The 17,536-nt window shown below is 41.0% G+C and overlaps 1 protein-coding gene across 1 annotated transcript in view; it reads right to left on the reverse strand.

The window, feature by feature from the left end:
- Positions 1-669: 669 nt before the first annotated feature.
- URB1 (URB1 ribosome biogenesis homolog) overlaps positions 670-17,536 on the reverse strand; it is a 52,426-nt gene continuing 35,559 nt past the window's right edge. The window contains 13 exon segments of the mRNA XM_030476355.1: positions 670-1,259; positions 1,261-1,445; positions 2,229-2,831; positions 4,527-4,768; positions 5,732-5,908; positions 7,071-7,180; positions 7,930-8,073; positions 8,605-8,711; positions 9,686-9,797; positions 10,169-10,329; positions 14,678-14,780; positions 15,340-15,511; positions 17,384-17,447. Of these exon segments, the coding sequence (XP_030332215.1) occupies positions 1,227-1,259; positions 1,261-1,445; positions 2,229-2,831; positions 4,527-4,768; positions 5,732-5,908; positions 7,071-7,180; positions 7,930-8,073; positions 8,605-8,711; positions 9,686-9,797; positions 10,169-10,329; positions 14,678-14,780; positions 15,340-15,511; positions 17,384-17,447 (2,213 nt within the window). The 3' untranslated portion in view covers positions 670-1,226.

The raw sequence follows: 17,536 nt of genomic DNA on the forward strand, positions 1-17,536 counted from the left end.
CATTGCAAAGATTTCCTGATGTCAGAGCCTGGGGATGTTACATGACACAGCATTTAGCCTCTAATGGGCTCGCAGCTTTTTCAAGAAATATTTCTTATTTTTACATCAAGTCTTGAAATAGATATCGTGGCTTCTTTAGGACAACAATATTTATGTGCAGAAACAATCCTTATTATTTGAGTCTCTTTTTTATTTTAAAACCCCCCAAAATTAAATAACCATCACAATGACTGTGCATTTCTGCTTTTTTCCCCTGTACAGAATTTGTACAAAGTACGTAGGCACAACACATATTCATGAGTCAATTTAATAAATCCTGTTTTACACTTCAAAGGCTCGAGTTCAGGCTTTGCATGTTTGCGTATCTGGAATGGGATGTTAAACTACCCTCCAGGCCACGTTCAAGAAATCTTTATCAGATTTCACAGAAAATTTCCAAGAAAAAACATGTATAATCAATGAGCAGCAAGTCATTTGGGTTTTAGTTCCATCTCTCATCTTTTCAGAGTGGAGAAGATGGGCCTTTGTTGCAAGTCCCATCAGTAGTTGGACTTGATGATCTTAAAGGTCTTTTCCAACCTCGTTGATTCTATGATTCTGTGATTCTATGATCAGGACTTTTTTTAATTAAAACAAAACACAGGAGAATAAAAACAACCAGCTCCAATATAAATGCTTTCAAAAGCCATTTAATTTAAAAACAAGGAGAATCCTAGACCATCACGATTCCAGTGTTCAGTCTTCTATTCATACTGGTTTAGATATCATATATCATGAAAGAAACCAGGTTCTTCAAGAACAGTAAATCATCATGCCTAAGCCTCTGAAAACCCATTCTTTGCAATTATACCACATTGTGGTGAAGCTCTGCAGTCTTTTTTCCCCATATTATACTGGAGAAAGGACGGATTTTATCTTCATGGGGACTGAAATACAGTCCAGAGGCAACGCACTAAGCAATCTTTTTTGGTTCTTCATAAAGTTAAAAATTCCTGTAATAAAAATGATATAAATAACATTCAGTGTCCCATACTGTTCAAGAAAATGAAAATTATAGCTGTAATGTTCCACTGAGAGACAATGAAAACAATTTTTCCCCTCTGAGTTTGCACATAGTAATAAAATATTGATCTTTATGACAAGTTAGATTTGTATGGAGAACAGTTCAGGAGGGTTTCCCAGCTCGCAGCAACGATGGCAGAGCATATAACATTCAAGATTAAGTGTCAGTTCACTGAATTAATGCCCCAGTGTAGCCAAGTAAAGCGTTTTGCAAAGAGCCATAATAGTTTCTTCTCCTTGTTTATGAGTTTCCAAGTCATCATCATTTAATTTATCATCTGTACTACTGCAGATCAATTTGACATGGGTTATTAACATATCTGGCTCCTGTGCTCCAAGCCACATGTCCCCAATGTACACAGAAGTCACGAACACACAAACAGCTGTGAAAGAAAAATTAGAGAAAAATCAGCACAGATATTCTTCTATTTCCAATTGTAATACAAACCCAAACCATTTTGCCTCCAGACCTATGTTTTAAAATAGTTTCCTAACTCTTTTCCTAGATGTAAAATTCGTGGGGTGTTTGCCCATGCAAAGCCAATGATCCTCCTCACACTAATGGAAGAAAACAGATTTATTTTTTTTAGCACAACCTTCTGACCTCTTTAAATAAAAAAGTTTGAATACTGACCTGTGGCTTTTGCTGTCAAATGATAATATTGAACAGCATATGGATTAGAGCCCATGCCCACATGGGCTCATTTGTTGCACACTTTTTCCCCCCAGGAATTACATTTTTTATACCTCACTGAACTCCATTTTAGTCCCAGAAAGGAAAGTTTCTTTGAAGGAGTATGACTGTTGCACTATCAGAAGCCCCTACAGCGTGACCCTGTTCTGTGCTATCAACCCCTGTGCCCATCCCATCAAAGACATAGCTTTTACTTTGTGAAGCTACGAGCACCAATGGACATGGGCAAACTTCAAGCTGTTCTGATGAATTAAAAAAGACATGGAACTACTTACCTGTGGCTGTCCCATCCCTGGCAATGCTCAAGGCCAGGCTGGATGGAGCTTTAAGCAACCTGGTCTAGTGGAAGGTGTCCCTGCCCATGTCAGAGGGTTGGAACTACATGAGTTTTAAGGTCCCTTCCAACCCAACCCGTTCTATGATTCTATGATTACTGCCTTGTGACCTGAGTGAAAAGGAAAAGATGAGTTACCTTTCTTGTTCACGTCCTCTTCTGTCTCTGCTGATGAGCACAACATTTTCACAATTTCATGACAGCTGTTGTTGGTCAGGCCCTGAGCATCCATTAAGTGAAGCATGATTGAACTGAACAAACAGAGCTCTTTAACGAGTCCAGCTGTCCCACTGCTGGCCTCACAGACCTGGGTGTAAAACTTGAAGATGTTGTTCCTCAGCATCTCATCCCTGAGCATCTCCTGCACTGCCACTGGATGCGGCAAGATGCAATTCTGTAGCCACCGAAGAATTAACAACACCTTTTGCATATTGAGGCTGTGCTCAACCATGGACTTCACCAGCCATTTAGTTACTACATAAGTGGATGCACAGGTAAGACTGACTGCTTCATCTGCAAGCTCAGCAGATTTGAGGGGCTGCCCTTGGTGTTTGATAGGTGGCGGTGGGAAAACAGGCTCCCAATGGGCAAGTATGGAATTCAGAAGATCTCTGCATTTCTCCAGCTCAGAGGCTTTCAAGTCTGCGGCAGTGTCGTCTTCTCTCTCTATCTCATTCTTTTTCCGAATGTGATGATATGCACGAGATGAGGCTTGAGATTTGTTCTTTTCTCTGATATTTTCTGTAAGAAGAAAACCACCACCAAAACAAACATCAGATACTCCAAAGGATTTTCTTGGTACAAAATTATGCAAGACAGTATCATGCGTTGATTCAGTTGCTAAAAGGATAAGCACTAGCCTCATTTAGCAGCCTAATTGAGCCTGTGCAATTCAGAGCAAATGGGCTACAGGCAGCTTTCAGTGACTCACAGGCTGTAACAGTTGTCTGGATTGCCTAACTTTGAGGTGAGCAATAATGCCACCCAGGCCCTGGCCCACAGCCCAGCAAAACCAAGGCAGTATTTCAGAGGTCCACAAGACACAGTTTAGCCAGAAAGGCTACATGATCTTAAAGGTCTTTTCCAACCTAGCTGATTCTATGATTCACAACACCTCATGAGAAATGCTCAAGCTGCTATCCTGTGGGCTAGCGAAGGCATAGCAGGTGCCTGCCTGTGGAAGGTATCAACACAGCCACGCTGCTGCTGGAGTGGCGCAGGCTCAGGCTGCGAAGCCCGCCTTCCTCCAGCACAGCTGTGTCCTGGATGAGTGTCTGTCTGAAGAGGTGCTCTCAGCCCAGGGCAGGTGAATTTTTCACTCTAAGGGAAGAGACAGGCAGCCAAAGTTTGTGATGTGGGCTTGCTCTCTGTTAAGATGCTGCCTGTGCCATGGGGAGCAGCAAAGCTCCCAAACAGCAACAGCCCTTTGCCACCACCATACCAAAAGAGTGTTTTATGGCTATCTGCTTTCTAGAGTCAGTGAGAAAATCGTCAGAAATGTGAACTACATGCATTTCAGCATTCTTCCTGGGGGCTGTGGGGGATGGGGACAACTCTTAAAACGTTACCTCGGAAATAACATTTCAGATAAGGATCCATTTTTTGCAACTGCTTTATAAGCTCCTGAGGCTTGGAGCAGCAGATTGAAAAAAAAAAAAAAAAAAAAAAAAAAAAAAAGAGTAAGTTACAGCTGTCACTGTAATAACTCTCTAAAAAAATCCTCAGAAAGACACTACAAAGGTGTGAAAAAACTTGACAAAAACTAAAGCTTTTGTAGTACCCCTTAAATACAGTGACACCTTAATAATTAGTTCAACTGATACAGAACATTTAAAAAAAGATGTAGAAGTTTTCATGTGCACCAAGAGCAGTTGTATTTGCAGGAAACCAGCGTTGTTTAACACCTCCCACTACAAAGTTCCTTGTACATTTTATTCACAGAGATAATAAGAGAAGTCATACAAGTCCAAATGTATTTTTGCTTTCTTCCAACTGATGACAGTAAGAAAATTTAACTATTTCATTTTTGCTTGCTTTACTGATAGTTTTTACCCATATTTCACTTTCAGGTCCCTCATCCACACTGAGAATGACTCAAACCTTTGAGCGCAAAGCCTCTGGGCACTGGAGGGTTTTTAAGATTTCATTTAGGAATACAATTTTTCAAAGCCTGACACTAGATTTGCTTTGTTTTAAAACTCTTTCCTTTTTTAAAACTGCGTTGCTCCAAAGTTTCTAGAATCGTGTGAAAGTTAGAAATCACTTACAACAAAGACCTGAAAAAAAGACTTTCCATTTCTATTCCTCCTCTCCAACCTATATGAGACTACACAAGAAAAGCTATTAACACTACTTTCTAAGAAGTTTCCCTCACTTGTCTGGTTCACTCGTAACAGCCTCAACCATCTGAATTTTCTGAAATATTTTAGTACTTACTAAGCAACTCTTTGATTTGGTATTTCTGAGCAAGAGTCTGCACATCCTCTTGCAGTTGCAGGTCTTTTTTGATGACACTCCACTTATGCAGCAGCAGCAGGATCTCTTTGTTTGAGAGAACGCTGTCATTCACAGTGAACCGGCTCATTTCTTTGAAGGCCTCAACAACTATAGCACGATATTCCAGCACAGAATTGAGTGTACTGAAAAACTGAGTCAGTTTGGATAGATCTAAATTAGTCCTATGGAGAGAAAACAAAAGTGCCATGTATTTTCTGCATGCTAATTCATAAAATGAAATAAAACACAATGTACACAAAATACACAAAACAAAATTCAGGTTTTGTCTTCTTACAGTTTCTCCCTACAGTCTTCTTCTGCACATATACTTCTGTTTCTCAGGATGCCAGTAGTAATTAGTTTCATTCCCACTGAATCCCTAGTGCTTCGCTCCATTAGCATTTGGCAGAACAGACCATGAAACACAGTCTTTGCCCTCCTGCCTGTAAATAGCAAAGGCAGATGGCACACAAGAAAAAGGCAGAGGTCTGGAGCTTTACCTACACTTCTTTATTTTGCATGAATTTTCAAAAATTTGGAGAAATAAAAATAAACATAGTTTCTCCAGGCTGTGGCAGTGCTTTGCATGAAGAGCTGCAGGTGCTATTATGAACCCAAATACAATGGGTTACCCATCTGTTTTCCACTATTCCTGCTGCAACTGCTGTGCTTAGACAGGTTACATGCTCTAGATCTGGAGACTGACCCATTCTCAACACATTGGTCTAGAACTTTGCACAGTTTCTCCTTCTACAGTTTGCATGTGTGGTACAGACACAGAAAGTCTGAAAGATCCTTGTAGCAAATAGCATTGCTAACTGCAGGCTCTAATCCAGCAGGAAAAATGCAACACATAGCAGCTTAAAAAATGGCCAGTAACTAAGGATGTATAACTTGACAATAACTGCATCACTTGTTATCTTATTCCCCATGCATTTAAATAGCTAAACCTTCCTGTCAGAGACATCTCATCAAAATTCACACTGAAGGGTAATAAAAAACATTACGCTACCAGTGACCAAGAAATTCTTCTGGCCTTAATAAATTTCACACTGGATAGAAGATGAGATGCAAACTGATGAATAATAAAAAAACCCCAACAAAACAAAAACCCCCCAAACTCCCTCAAACCCAAAAGAACTTACTGAATGTGGTTGAGTAATGTGATCAAAACATACAGAAATTCATTTACAAGCTGAATAGGAAGAAACTTCCTGTTCTCCTGGGATTGATTCTTGCTTTCTCTCTTGCCTCCTAAATTTGTTAGCCATAGAGTGTGGAGTAAGGAAATAATTTTATTTAACATCTTGTTTTCCAGAAACCTGAAAAACAAACAAAAAAAAGAAGCAATCATCCATTTGCAAGGCTGATTCTAACCAGGAACCAGTCCATCACCTAGAGGGGCCATATTCCAGTGCACTTTTGGAGCCAGGAATGGCAATAGGTGCCTCTCAGCCAGGACCCCACCAGGGCATGAGGAAATGACAACCCTTTGAAGCCCCAGCCACATGGAGGCCCTGGTTACCATGCTTATCTTGCTGTGCTGCAGCTGGGGAAACACAGTAGTATCACGGCCCTGGCATGAGAATGGTGATTTCTGACTTGCATCTTTCATTACACAGCTCTGCCAAGTACTCCATTACATTGCAATCATTGCCACCATTTCTCTAGAGCAGTTACTGTTCAAGACAGCATGGTTCCTTATGTTCCTAAGACTTAAGTAATAACAGTACTGCTTACAGCACAGTATCAGAATAACAAAGTAAATATTGCTTCTAAGGGGGGAGGGAGAAATCTCATTTTGTATGGAAGATGCAAGAACACTACTTCTCAAAAGTACAATCACAAAATAAGTATTGGGTGCCACAAGCCAAATCCAGGCTTGTTCTCTTCCAAATGTACCAAATTGTCCCAAAGAGAGGGGAGAAGCACTGGGAACCTGTCCAGGCAAATCGCACTGCAGATGATCCTGAAACCTTGCTTGAACCTGCCAGGGTTCAATGTACGCGAAAGATTTTGTGTGTGTGCACCGTGTGTGTGTGTGTGCACATGTCTGCATGTATGTGAGGGAGAGGCAAGGGGAAGAGAAAGGGATGGGAGGAGAAATGTTATAGACAGCTCAAATTCATTACTGGGCCAGTTATTGTGTAGGAGGTCCTATGAAAGGATGTGAATTGCGGGTATCTGTAATGAAAGTCACATACGTTAAAACAAGGTGCCATTTCATTTTCTAGGTTTTTCAAGAAAGCACTATCAAAAACATGAAGTCCTCCTTCTACAATGTGAAACCATCTTGATTTTGTTTTTAGAAATACAAGGGAACGCTTTAGAGTTCAGCAAGTTCTGCCAGTATGGCCTTAGGTGCCGAATGTCACAACCACTGACAGACAGGCCATCTGTCACCCTTGTTTTCATACTCAGCTGCATAATTATTCTTCCTGGATAGTAAAATTATGCCCATTTCACTAGTATTTCCCTAATTACCTTTTCTCTAAGATGTGCACTATCCAGGTTAGGAGGCTGTGATCTTGTATCAGTTCATAGGCAGCTCTTGTGACATGGGCAGCATTTTGTAATATCTCCAGAATACGACTCTGAAACAGAAAACATGATTTGTTCTTTTACAGAATTAGAATATAGTCAAGATCTAACGATTATCAATCTTTCAGAAGGGTATAATTAGCAATCTCTGGTATCCAATCAACTTAAAATGTATTACCAAACATCACATGTTCTTAGCACCCCCAGGGAAGAAAACATTCTCTTTTCAATGCTGCATACACACAGATGCTACTCTCAAAAAAGAAGTTTTAAGGTAGCAAGACAATTCTCTTTTTTTTGTCCAAGATTTTGATACCTAACTGAGATAATGTTAACAGACTGGATTTCTTGGGGTGGATGCTTATGAATATGAGAGCTGGCATGTGAGTTTTCTCACATGCTAAAGCACTGTACAGGTAATGTGCTAGCCAGGCAATAACATCACCTAAAAAAGCAAAGGCCCTGACCATATGAGCAAAACCAAAGTATCTGCAGTATTCTCCAAGAAGCACTAGAAATGCAACTACAGCCACTTGAGGAAACTGAGTGAGGTTCCACAACAGCAGGGACATGATCCAATTTCAGGGGACAAGGATGTGACTCTGGTTTAGAAATAAGCAGTTATTTCCCCCTTCACACATACACAAAATCAACAAGAAAAATATTTTCAAGAGAGCAAGTGCTGAGTCAACTGCTCTTTTCTGCTCTGTATTTGTTTAAGATCTCCAAACCAATCAAATGTTTGTGGGTTTGTGGGTTTTTGTTTGTTGGCGTTTTGTTGATTTGGTTTTTTAATTCTTACCTGGGAGCCCTCATCACACAAAGGACTGTTGAAAAAGGAAAGAATGACCTGGAAAATCCTCTGGTAGTCATAAAGCTCATAGCAATGTTTATCACGCAGCCCTTCTCCAAGAAATCTGAGAATCCACTCACGTTCTGTTTTGTACTAGAAGCCATAAGAAAAATACCATCAGACATTTCAAAATAATGCCTGCTCATAAAAGCACAAAACCCCTGGTTCCCCAGGAGTGCCAGCACAGTGCATAACAGCTACTTCTGGACTTCTCAATTTTCATCTCTATCAAATTCAATCAATAATATCCATCAGGAACAGTTACTCTTGCAGCCCAAATAGGCACTGATAATGGAACTTCAAAAGTTGCTGTTTCTAGAACACCTCAGTTGAACTCAACATCAATATTCTAAACTCAAATACAAAAGTAAGCTAGCTAGGGCAGAACATTGTTTGTTGGGCTTACAGAGCACACGCAGCACAACTCATGAGTTCATTATGTGTTACTATTAAGAAAACAACAAAGAAACCCAGAAATAATACTTCTCATTCCAATATAAAACAAAACAAAGACACCTCTAGTTAATCACCTATGGAAGAATAAGATTTCATTGAATTTTTATGGCTTTTTTCTATTATTTTCTGAAGAATGAGTGGATACCCAAGATGGGATTCTTACATTACCTCAAAATCAAAACTGTAGAAAAGCTGGAAAAATCCTGGTACTTTCCTCAGGTCCAAATACTGGTGTGACAGAAGGAATCTGTTTATCTTTATATACATGTGCTCCTCTGTGAAGAGAAACTATGGTTATTGTGGAGGAGGACAACGTTCACAAAATACAACCACGCAATATAAATGGAACACGTGTTTTCTAGTGTTTCAGATAGTTGTCAGAACAGTATGTTAATTACAGTGAGGAGGCCTTCCACTCTAAGGCTGATTATACTGCAGGCTATCCCTCCTCTTCTCTTCCCCAAAATGAAAGGCTCATTCAGAGTGTGCACAAAGCAGGTGAGAAGATAAACGTTCAACATGGCTCTGATTTCAGCAAACACAATGTTACTTTATTGACAAAACAGAAATCTGCAGCAAAGTAAGAGGCAAATCTCTCCACATTTCAAGCCTAACTCTTCATAATTTTTAACCCACAGACCAGATATGTCCCCCAAGAGCAGTGGAACAAATTGCCCAGAGGGACTATACAGTCTCCACCCTTGGAGACCTCTCCACTTTCTATGATCGGTGTAGCAGTCTGAAGTTTTTCTAGGATAAAGCCCTGTGCAAAGTGGTCTGCCTTCATAGCTGGCCCTGCTTTGGGCAGAGGGCTTAGCAAGAGACCTCACAAAGTCCCTTCCAAACTGAACTACTCCCCAGCACCATGATTCTCCTTCGCAACAATGACTTATGTTGATTCAGTGTCTAAGGACAAAAGGACACTTGGACCAACTTACTGAACTTGGGCCAATCTGCTGAACAGGACCCACACACCCATCTAGTCCTCCACCCACCTCCACCCCAAAATGATGAGGTTGTGGCATCTTCCCTGATGGATCAGACTGGCTTCGTATACAAATCAAAATGGCACTTCCCACTTTTCCAGTTAGGCAGACTACATAAGCACTGAAAATTTTCCTTTGGAACACAGGAAAGCATACTTCATGCCTCCTATCAATGTCACACTATCTCATCTTCCAGTATTGGTTAAGGACATTATTCCAGTGACTCACCCCAGGAATTCAATACACACAGTAGGTTACCATACCTGGCTTTAGAATCTGCTGTGCCACACGAGCAATGTAGAGGGTCAAAGAGAAGGTAAACCTGAGGTTTGGCTGCCTGATTCCATTTTGCACAGCATCCAAGAGATACAGCAACTGCAGCACAAGAGCCCAGGGGAGAAAAGTTTTAACCATAACCCAACAATGGGATAGTGTGAATACATAAATAAGCTTCTAGGATATTTCATAGGCCATAAATCAAATATCAATCCCATCAGGATTTCCATTCCTACAAATAAAATTCCAACGTATTTCTAGAACACAGTTTTCCCCCTTTTTCTGCCCATTGATTGTAAAGAAAGAAACACAAAGCAATAGGTGAGAAACAATGGAATAGAGGATAAAAAGCTTATTTTAGCTCTCTCACTACATGCATGTAGGTGGATGAGGAAAGCAGCAACTCTCCCATAAATGTCCATTACCTAAAATGTCTAACCTGGAAAACTATCAATTGAGTTCAGTCTTACCTGACTCTGCTCTCGAAAGCGAGCTCCTTCCAGATGAGAACGAAAGGAAGCCAGGACAAAATATGCAGCTGCTCTCATGTTGGAATCATAGCTGCTAAGGGCAGCTACTGTTAGACCCAGGGCATTGACTTCAACAAACTTGTGACACGCCACTACACACTCTGTGTGGGAAGGGGGGGAGAAGAATTAAAGAAAAACACCCAGCACACTATATTGACATGTCACAGAGTACGTATATAATCCTTAAAACCCTTCTATTCATGAACACCAATTTCTAGATCTACCCCTACAAACTATTACTTCACTGCTAGTTGAAGGCTCCTTCGAATAAAAAAAGTATTCTGCAAATCACTCTGAAGAGGAATTCTTTACCTGAGCTGAAATTAATGAGGTTAGTCTCATTTACATGAGACAAGATGATTCTGTCTGCTAGACCATGCAAAGTTAAGAGAAAAATCTGTAAAGAAATCATGTATCTCACTGTTTCAGGAAAGTTAAGTGCAAAGAAGGTCAAGAAGAAAAATTCTCCACCTCAGAACATTTTATGGGTGCTTGATAAGTCTGTGCCTGAAAGAAAGATCAGCATAGCCATTGAAAAGCCTATCTGCACTAAAGAGCTTCTGTAATAGAATGGACAGAAGAATAAAACATAAATAAGCTATTAGCCACACCAGTTGTTACTGTGAGGCATGAGTGATTCTGCTGGTAAGGCATGTTCCAAGCAAAGTACTGAACTGTACCCCTATGCCCTTCCTGACAAACAAAATCCAGCAATGAACAATATCCAGCAAAAAAAACAAAACATACCCTTGAATCTGTATCTTCTACAGCATTTTGCCATCAGGATTTAGACCTTCTCATTTTAGGGCTTTGTGTCTTGAAAAGCCTGTGCCATTTCTACCCACTGATGGCTAGAAATGACTTGATGTAAAATGCCCAGAATTACCTCCATTGCTATTTCTATTCCATTCACCAGTACTGGAATACAATGGCACCTCGGTTCTATTTTACCAGCTAAAGTGCAAATGTACTGCGGGTCTAAGTTTAGCAAAAATATTCACGTATTTTCTTGTAATTCACACTGAAGGTCAAGAGGAAGTTTCTGAGAAAGAAATACTCCTATTTAAGAAGAGGTTGTAGTTTTACTGACAAGTACCTGTATTTGGTCCACTGACTTCTTCCCCCACTACCACTAAAATATATATAAAAATATATATTTATGTAAAAATCACAGATTATTTATGTCCCTGCACCAGCAGGTGGGTTGTTTCTCTCATCTTTTCCTCAACTGCCAGAACTCCTACTTCAATTTCATGCCTGGCAGTTTCATACCCAGCCCTGCTAATTATGGGCCAGGCAACGGCAGGGTCTCCACCTCCCAGCACTGCCTCCCAACCAGCCCACTGCTGCATGACCAATGCAAAGGCATCACTGAACTGCAATACAGATCTTTTCAGTGAGTGGTTTTACAAGTTATTTCAATACTGTCAATTACTGTACACTTCCCTACACCACTCCACCAAAGCACACCAAGTTTAACTGGCACAATGCACAACATCTCAGTTATTCCCCTAGTGAGCAAAAAGATCCTCATTTGTTAGCATCACTAGATGCTAACAAATCTCCTCCCATACCACTAGAGCTCACACAGATATAGCTCTACCTTCCTCTACTTCCAGGCACTGGGCAAGGCCACTTACCTGACTGCCACAGTAAAAATGGTGAGAGGAACAGCAACAACAGGGCAGCAGAAACAGAGCCCGGAGAGATGCCTAATCTACGGCTTCTGCTACCTTCTGTCTGTGGCAAACTCCACACTTCCCAGTCTTCATGCAAGATGCAAGAGTGCAAGGTAAGCACTGGGAAATGGATGCTTTCTGTAGAATCCCTAGTGAACATGCAAAGAAAACTCATGTGTCTGCATAGGGCTCTCCATCACTTATGGACATGTCATACGGCCCTGGCCCATACAACAACCTCTATTCAGTACAGGATCAAATATGTGTTGTATGCCCCTTCACTGCAAGCCACCACTTGGCTCTTCTTCAGACTGCACCTCTTGACAGCTACTAACATACACCAACTAGACACAAACTGGGTAGTTTTATGGGGTGCTACCACAGAGCGAAATCCAAAGTCCTCACTTCAGCAGTAAAGTTCATGCTGGTCACAGAAAGATTTATTTGGAAAACTTTCTTTCACTGGAAACATGCAGTGGAAATATTTTCCATCCAGCTGACCTTGCAGTGTGTGTTCAACAACTAACATAAAATAACAAGGTATTAAAAAAAACAAACAAAAAAGTGAATTCTATGTCTGACATACAGTTTGTTTAAAGTACCTTGAGAACCATGATGGAAAAGCTTTCCACAAGATGGTTATCAGAGCTAAAGTTAGACAGAACTTGCAATCTGCCCAACTCCAGACTTACTTTTTACTCAGTAAGCATTAAACACTGTGCAATAAGACTGTGTTTATAAATCCAGCAGTTATATAACATCTGTGCACAGGGCACTGTGCAGCCAGTACAAAGAGCAAATAAATAAAGAGGAATTGGGAATTCCAAGAGCAGCTGACATGGTTTAGGAGCACCATGGGACTTGAACTCATGAATCACTTGGGCCCTTTAAAAATGCCCGACTTAGGACACAGACACTCACTCAGCACAGAGCAGTTAAAGGAACTATTTTTCCCCTCTCCAGGTTTAGAGTCAGCCTGTCGGGAGAGCCACTGCCTCCAGAGCTCCGCAAGAACACGATGTGCAAGAGCTGCCACAGAAATAAGTGGTTGTCCTCACTGGCTGACTGTAGTGCTGCTGAGGCTGACCAACAGCCACCAAATCCCTCCCATCAATTAAGGTGGTGGCCGATGATGATGGCTGCATGACAGTGCTTTTTCCAACTATTACACCCAGGTTCAAAAGACACTGTCTGTCCATGCTCTTCATCAATCTCCTAGCATTAACTGAATTGTCTAAAATCCCTCCTATTGGTGAAACAGTTCTGGTACCTTTTTTCCTCCGTAGCCTAAAAGACAGCCCTTTTTACTGCTGTCAAAATTATACAGAGCTGTTTACAACTATAGCTAAGTATAGGCTAAGAGCACACTAAAGAGGTACCATATTGTGAAGGCATAAGTGAACAAAGAAGGACTATAACTATGATTTCACTGAATGACAGTTACCAGCCTACCAATTACTTCTGATATTATTGTTGTGGAAAGCCAAATCCAGCTGTAACTACACAGTGGTTAACCATAATCAACACAGGGAGGGAGCTGGTTAGGAAATTCCTTATGATATTTGTCTCCCTTTGATCTTTAAGAGCTCTTTAAATAGACTGTGCCTGTGAAGTACAGCAGCGATATGCACATGCAAAGCAGGGTCATGTCAAACAAGGAAAGTGAGGCCAAGCAACCAGTTTTCAAGCACCATGTAGATCTCATCAAACGTTCCAACAATTCTGAGCACAAGCCTATTCATGACATACAATGGCCCCATGCATCTTTGTCTGATGGAAAATGATTTGGCTGAAGTTTCCCTGTACTATAACCACAGCCTGTAACAGGCCAGATCTCCAGGCAATTCAGTCACGGTGTCCCTCACAATCAATACCCCTGCAGAGATTCACTGTGACTTCTGGTTTACGCTCAGAGAACTCCTCCAACCCTGCAGGGCACGTTCTCCAACCTGCCCTACCTCTGCCCAGCTCTCGCTGAGACCATAGCTGAAAGGTCTGATTACCACCCCCAAAAACTCAGCCACAAAGCAGCCCCAGATCAGAGCAGTCCTGTCAGCTACAGGTGGGGTGCTGCCTGGAGCAGCAGAAGGTACCATGCCTCACACACATCTTTTGATCATTGTATTGCTGTGACACCATAAAAAAAAAAATACAACCTTCCAATGGGGAATATTCTCTACTGACTGTTCTTATGCTATTTTATGATTACATTGTGCTGGATTTTGCGGTATAAATAGAGATTGCTGTTTGATAGAGAACATAAATCTTTGTCCACTTTTTGTCTCTTCCAAACCATTTCCAGTTCCAGTTTAAAAACCTCTCCTCATCTTAAGATCAGTCCCTCTACACAGGGTTAACCCACCACATTTAAAAGAGCTACAAGGGAGGACCTATTCATCTGGACATGAGCAGCTCAGCAGGAATGCCGGTCTGCTGCTAAGTTGCTCTACTTGTGAGCAGCCAAATCTCATTACATACATTGCACTATTTGGAAAAGTACTTCAAAAAAAAAAAACAACTAAAACTTTAATGCCAATTATACCTTATCACCCTTTTAATTCATTCTGAAAATTACAATACAATGTAGTAGATGGTTAAATGATGTTTCTTCTCTCCAAAGCCAGGAACACATTTCTTTGAGTTTTGAGTTTACAAAGAGCTTTGTAGTATTAGCTCTTAGATTGAGACTAACAGAGCTACAGATGGAGTCCTGCAGCTCTCGCAGCAGAGTAAAATGACACTAAATATCAAAGAGAAACATTCACTTTACCTGGTCTGGTCAGTTCACTAAACAGCTGAAGTAGAAAACAGGGATCATAGAAGTCACCAAGATTCTCGACACTTTCATCTCTATATAGTGACTCTTGTATCTCCTGAAACCAAATCCAAACCAGTATTTGTAAGGAGCATTACCGATGTGCAGCTTGGTTTCAAACTTCCCCAACCACCCCACTCCATTATGAAGCAGGAGATACTAAACCTTGCAATGTACAATGCAACACAGGATAAGACGTGCTTGTGTTTAAATCAGGCTTTCACTATCACCATTCCAAAACTACTCCCCCTGAGTAGCACAAACAAGCACAGAAGCATGTTAGCAAACTATGAAAGACTGAAGAGCCCATTGTCACTGCATCCTCAGTCAAATTTAACGACTGTTTAAAAGTCAAATTCTGGTCTCACATACATGGCAATCTTGGCAATGCTGCACAATCACACCTGACAACAAGATGTGGTTCATATATTGCCATTCATCTGAAAAGTGCACCTAAATAATTCATTCCAGCCCTCCTATGAATTTAAATTACTCTCCTGATGTAAGCAAATTGCAATGTATTACATGAATGGTAGAAAGAAATTACTGAAGTGAAAGGCTTTTCTACATTTCTTTCTCCTTCAAAAGAAGGATAATTCAGCACTGAACCAAAGCACCTGTGATGACAGAAGGCGGCGATGCTGAGGGAAAGACAGAATTGTCTTCATCATCTTTTCTCGATCTAGCAGACACAGAATCTCCTCCATGCTTGGCTGCTGCCACAGTGACTTCCCTAGACTCTTGCAAGTCTTGTGATGCTCCACAGCAGCTGGACCCCACAGCAGGATTCTTAAACATGGTTAAAAGTAGTCATGGTTAAAGGCATTAGTCAACAGACTGCTAGTACTGAGCGAAAAGCAATTACAGAGGATATAAATTAGTATTTAAATCTTCCCTTCACTCGTGCTTACTATTCTGTAGGAATTTGAAACTAGGACTTGTTTCCCTGGTAACACCTTTCTCATCCATCCAAAAGCTTTTCAAATTCAGTCTGAGGCTGTCTTGTTAACTATTTCCTACTTTGTTAATCCAAGTCAGAACTTATTTTCTTACTAAAAATGTTTTTCTTAAGCTGTAAATGCAGGTAAGTATGATAGCAGCTGCATGAAGAGACAGTGATCAAGACCTGGTCAGTCAAGGTTGTCTCAAATACAATTGATATTTCAAACCAGCATCACAGCAGTTGAGTAAAACATAAATCCTTACTCTTCTCCAAGTTGTTCCCACTTACTTTGCCATTGTGCTTAAAGTGCTATTGATACTGTCGTTTATTATGTGGGTAGTGCCAGCAGCATACCTCATGGTGTTAGGCTTCTTATCACCCAGCACCTGAAGGCTCCCATTCACAACACAAGTTGGGCTCTGTTGGGTTGCCTGTACAGTACTTACCTTGAATGTCCTCTATATTCACTCAACACTTCAGTGCTGGGATCAAGTCTAACTAAGTGTCTGGCTACCAATTCACTTAAGGGCACAGTATAAAACTGTTTCTCCTTTAAAAAGGCTACAAAAGTTTTGGGACCTAACTACCTCTGAAATCAGTCTCCCCCTCATGTAACACCCTCCCACTTGCAAACACTTTTGGTGAAGATTTATGCAAGATGTGGTTAGTGCCAGAGCCCTGGCTTCTGGAAGCCAATTCAGTTCCCTGATAACAAGAACCTTCGTTTCCTGTCCCCCTTCACAGGCTGCAAGGATATCTATATCCTCAGAAAAAGCTAAGGAAGGTTCTTAATTCTGAGTCCAGTCCTGCTCCAACTGCCTGAGACAGTATTCTTGCACTGCTGTTAATATTTATGCCCACACCTCAAAACCAGAAAAGTGCATTTGAGCAAGGCAGGCCAAAACCATCACTGTATGTAAGAACTGTTTAGCAACAGACTTTACTGTGGACTGCTTGGGCACAGTAAACCGATTATTTTATAAAATACATAGTTCTCTCTTATGAAGCATGTAGATGTATTGCAAGGTTGCATTATAAGGACAGCTACAGTCCAAACTGGTGAAAGACAAGGAAGGCACTGATCACCATCCCTGGAGGCATTTAGAAGACACGCAGATGTAGTGCTTAGGATATGGTTTAGTGATGGATTTCACAGTGTTTGGTTTGTGGTTGGACTCAATGATCTTAAAAGTCTCTTCCAACTTAAGCGATGCTATGATACCATGTTAGTACCTCAAAACTAATAATATATGTGTTAATGCAAGAGATTATACATCCCTCCTCTGCTGGCATATTCCTCTACTCTCCAGGAAAGCTGAATACCATGCATACAGGGGCAAGATCATTGAAAAGGGCAAGGGCTGTGCTGAGTGGTGAATCCTGTAGCAAGAGAACAGGGAATGGGAAGGAGTCCTACACTAGCAACTTGAGCTTTGGCCTTCATCGGTGAAGAAATCCCTATAGTGGAGAGTGAGGGACTACTGAAATGAGACAGCCCCTCACCCAACCCACAGACACTCAAAAGTTTGGGCGACGCACGAGAATTATGTTAAAGATAGGAAATACATATGAAAAATGTTCCCAAGAGCAACATTCATCTCTAGGTTTGACCTTGCTCACTGTTTATCTCAGTCAAAAATAAGACGTTGGAAAAATGCCAGTTGTGAGACTGCTTATTTGCATGTAGTTAGTCAAACAAAGGAAGGTGGTCAGCTTACCTGGAATTTATGAGACTTTGTTTATTCTTCTCATATAACTGAAGCAGTAGAAGTACCTTCTGATCTGAAAACCAAGACGAAACCCCAAATCAGTCTTCTATGAAGATGAAAATCAGATCTAGTAGGAAGTACCTTTCCCAGGCTAACACGCTT

The sequence above is a fragment of the Strigops habroptila genome, chromosome 2 (assembly GCF_004027225.2).
Source record: "Strigops habroptila isolate Jane chromosome 2, bStrHab1.2.pri, whole genome shotgun sequence".
NCBI classification, from domain to species: domain Eukaryota; kingdom Metazoa; phylum Chordata; class Aves; order Psittaciformes; family Psittacidae; genus Strigops; species Strigops habroptila.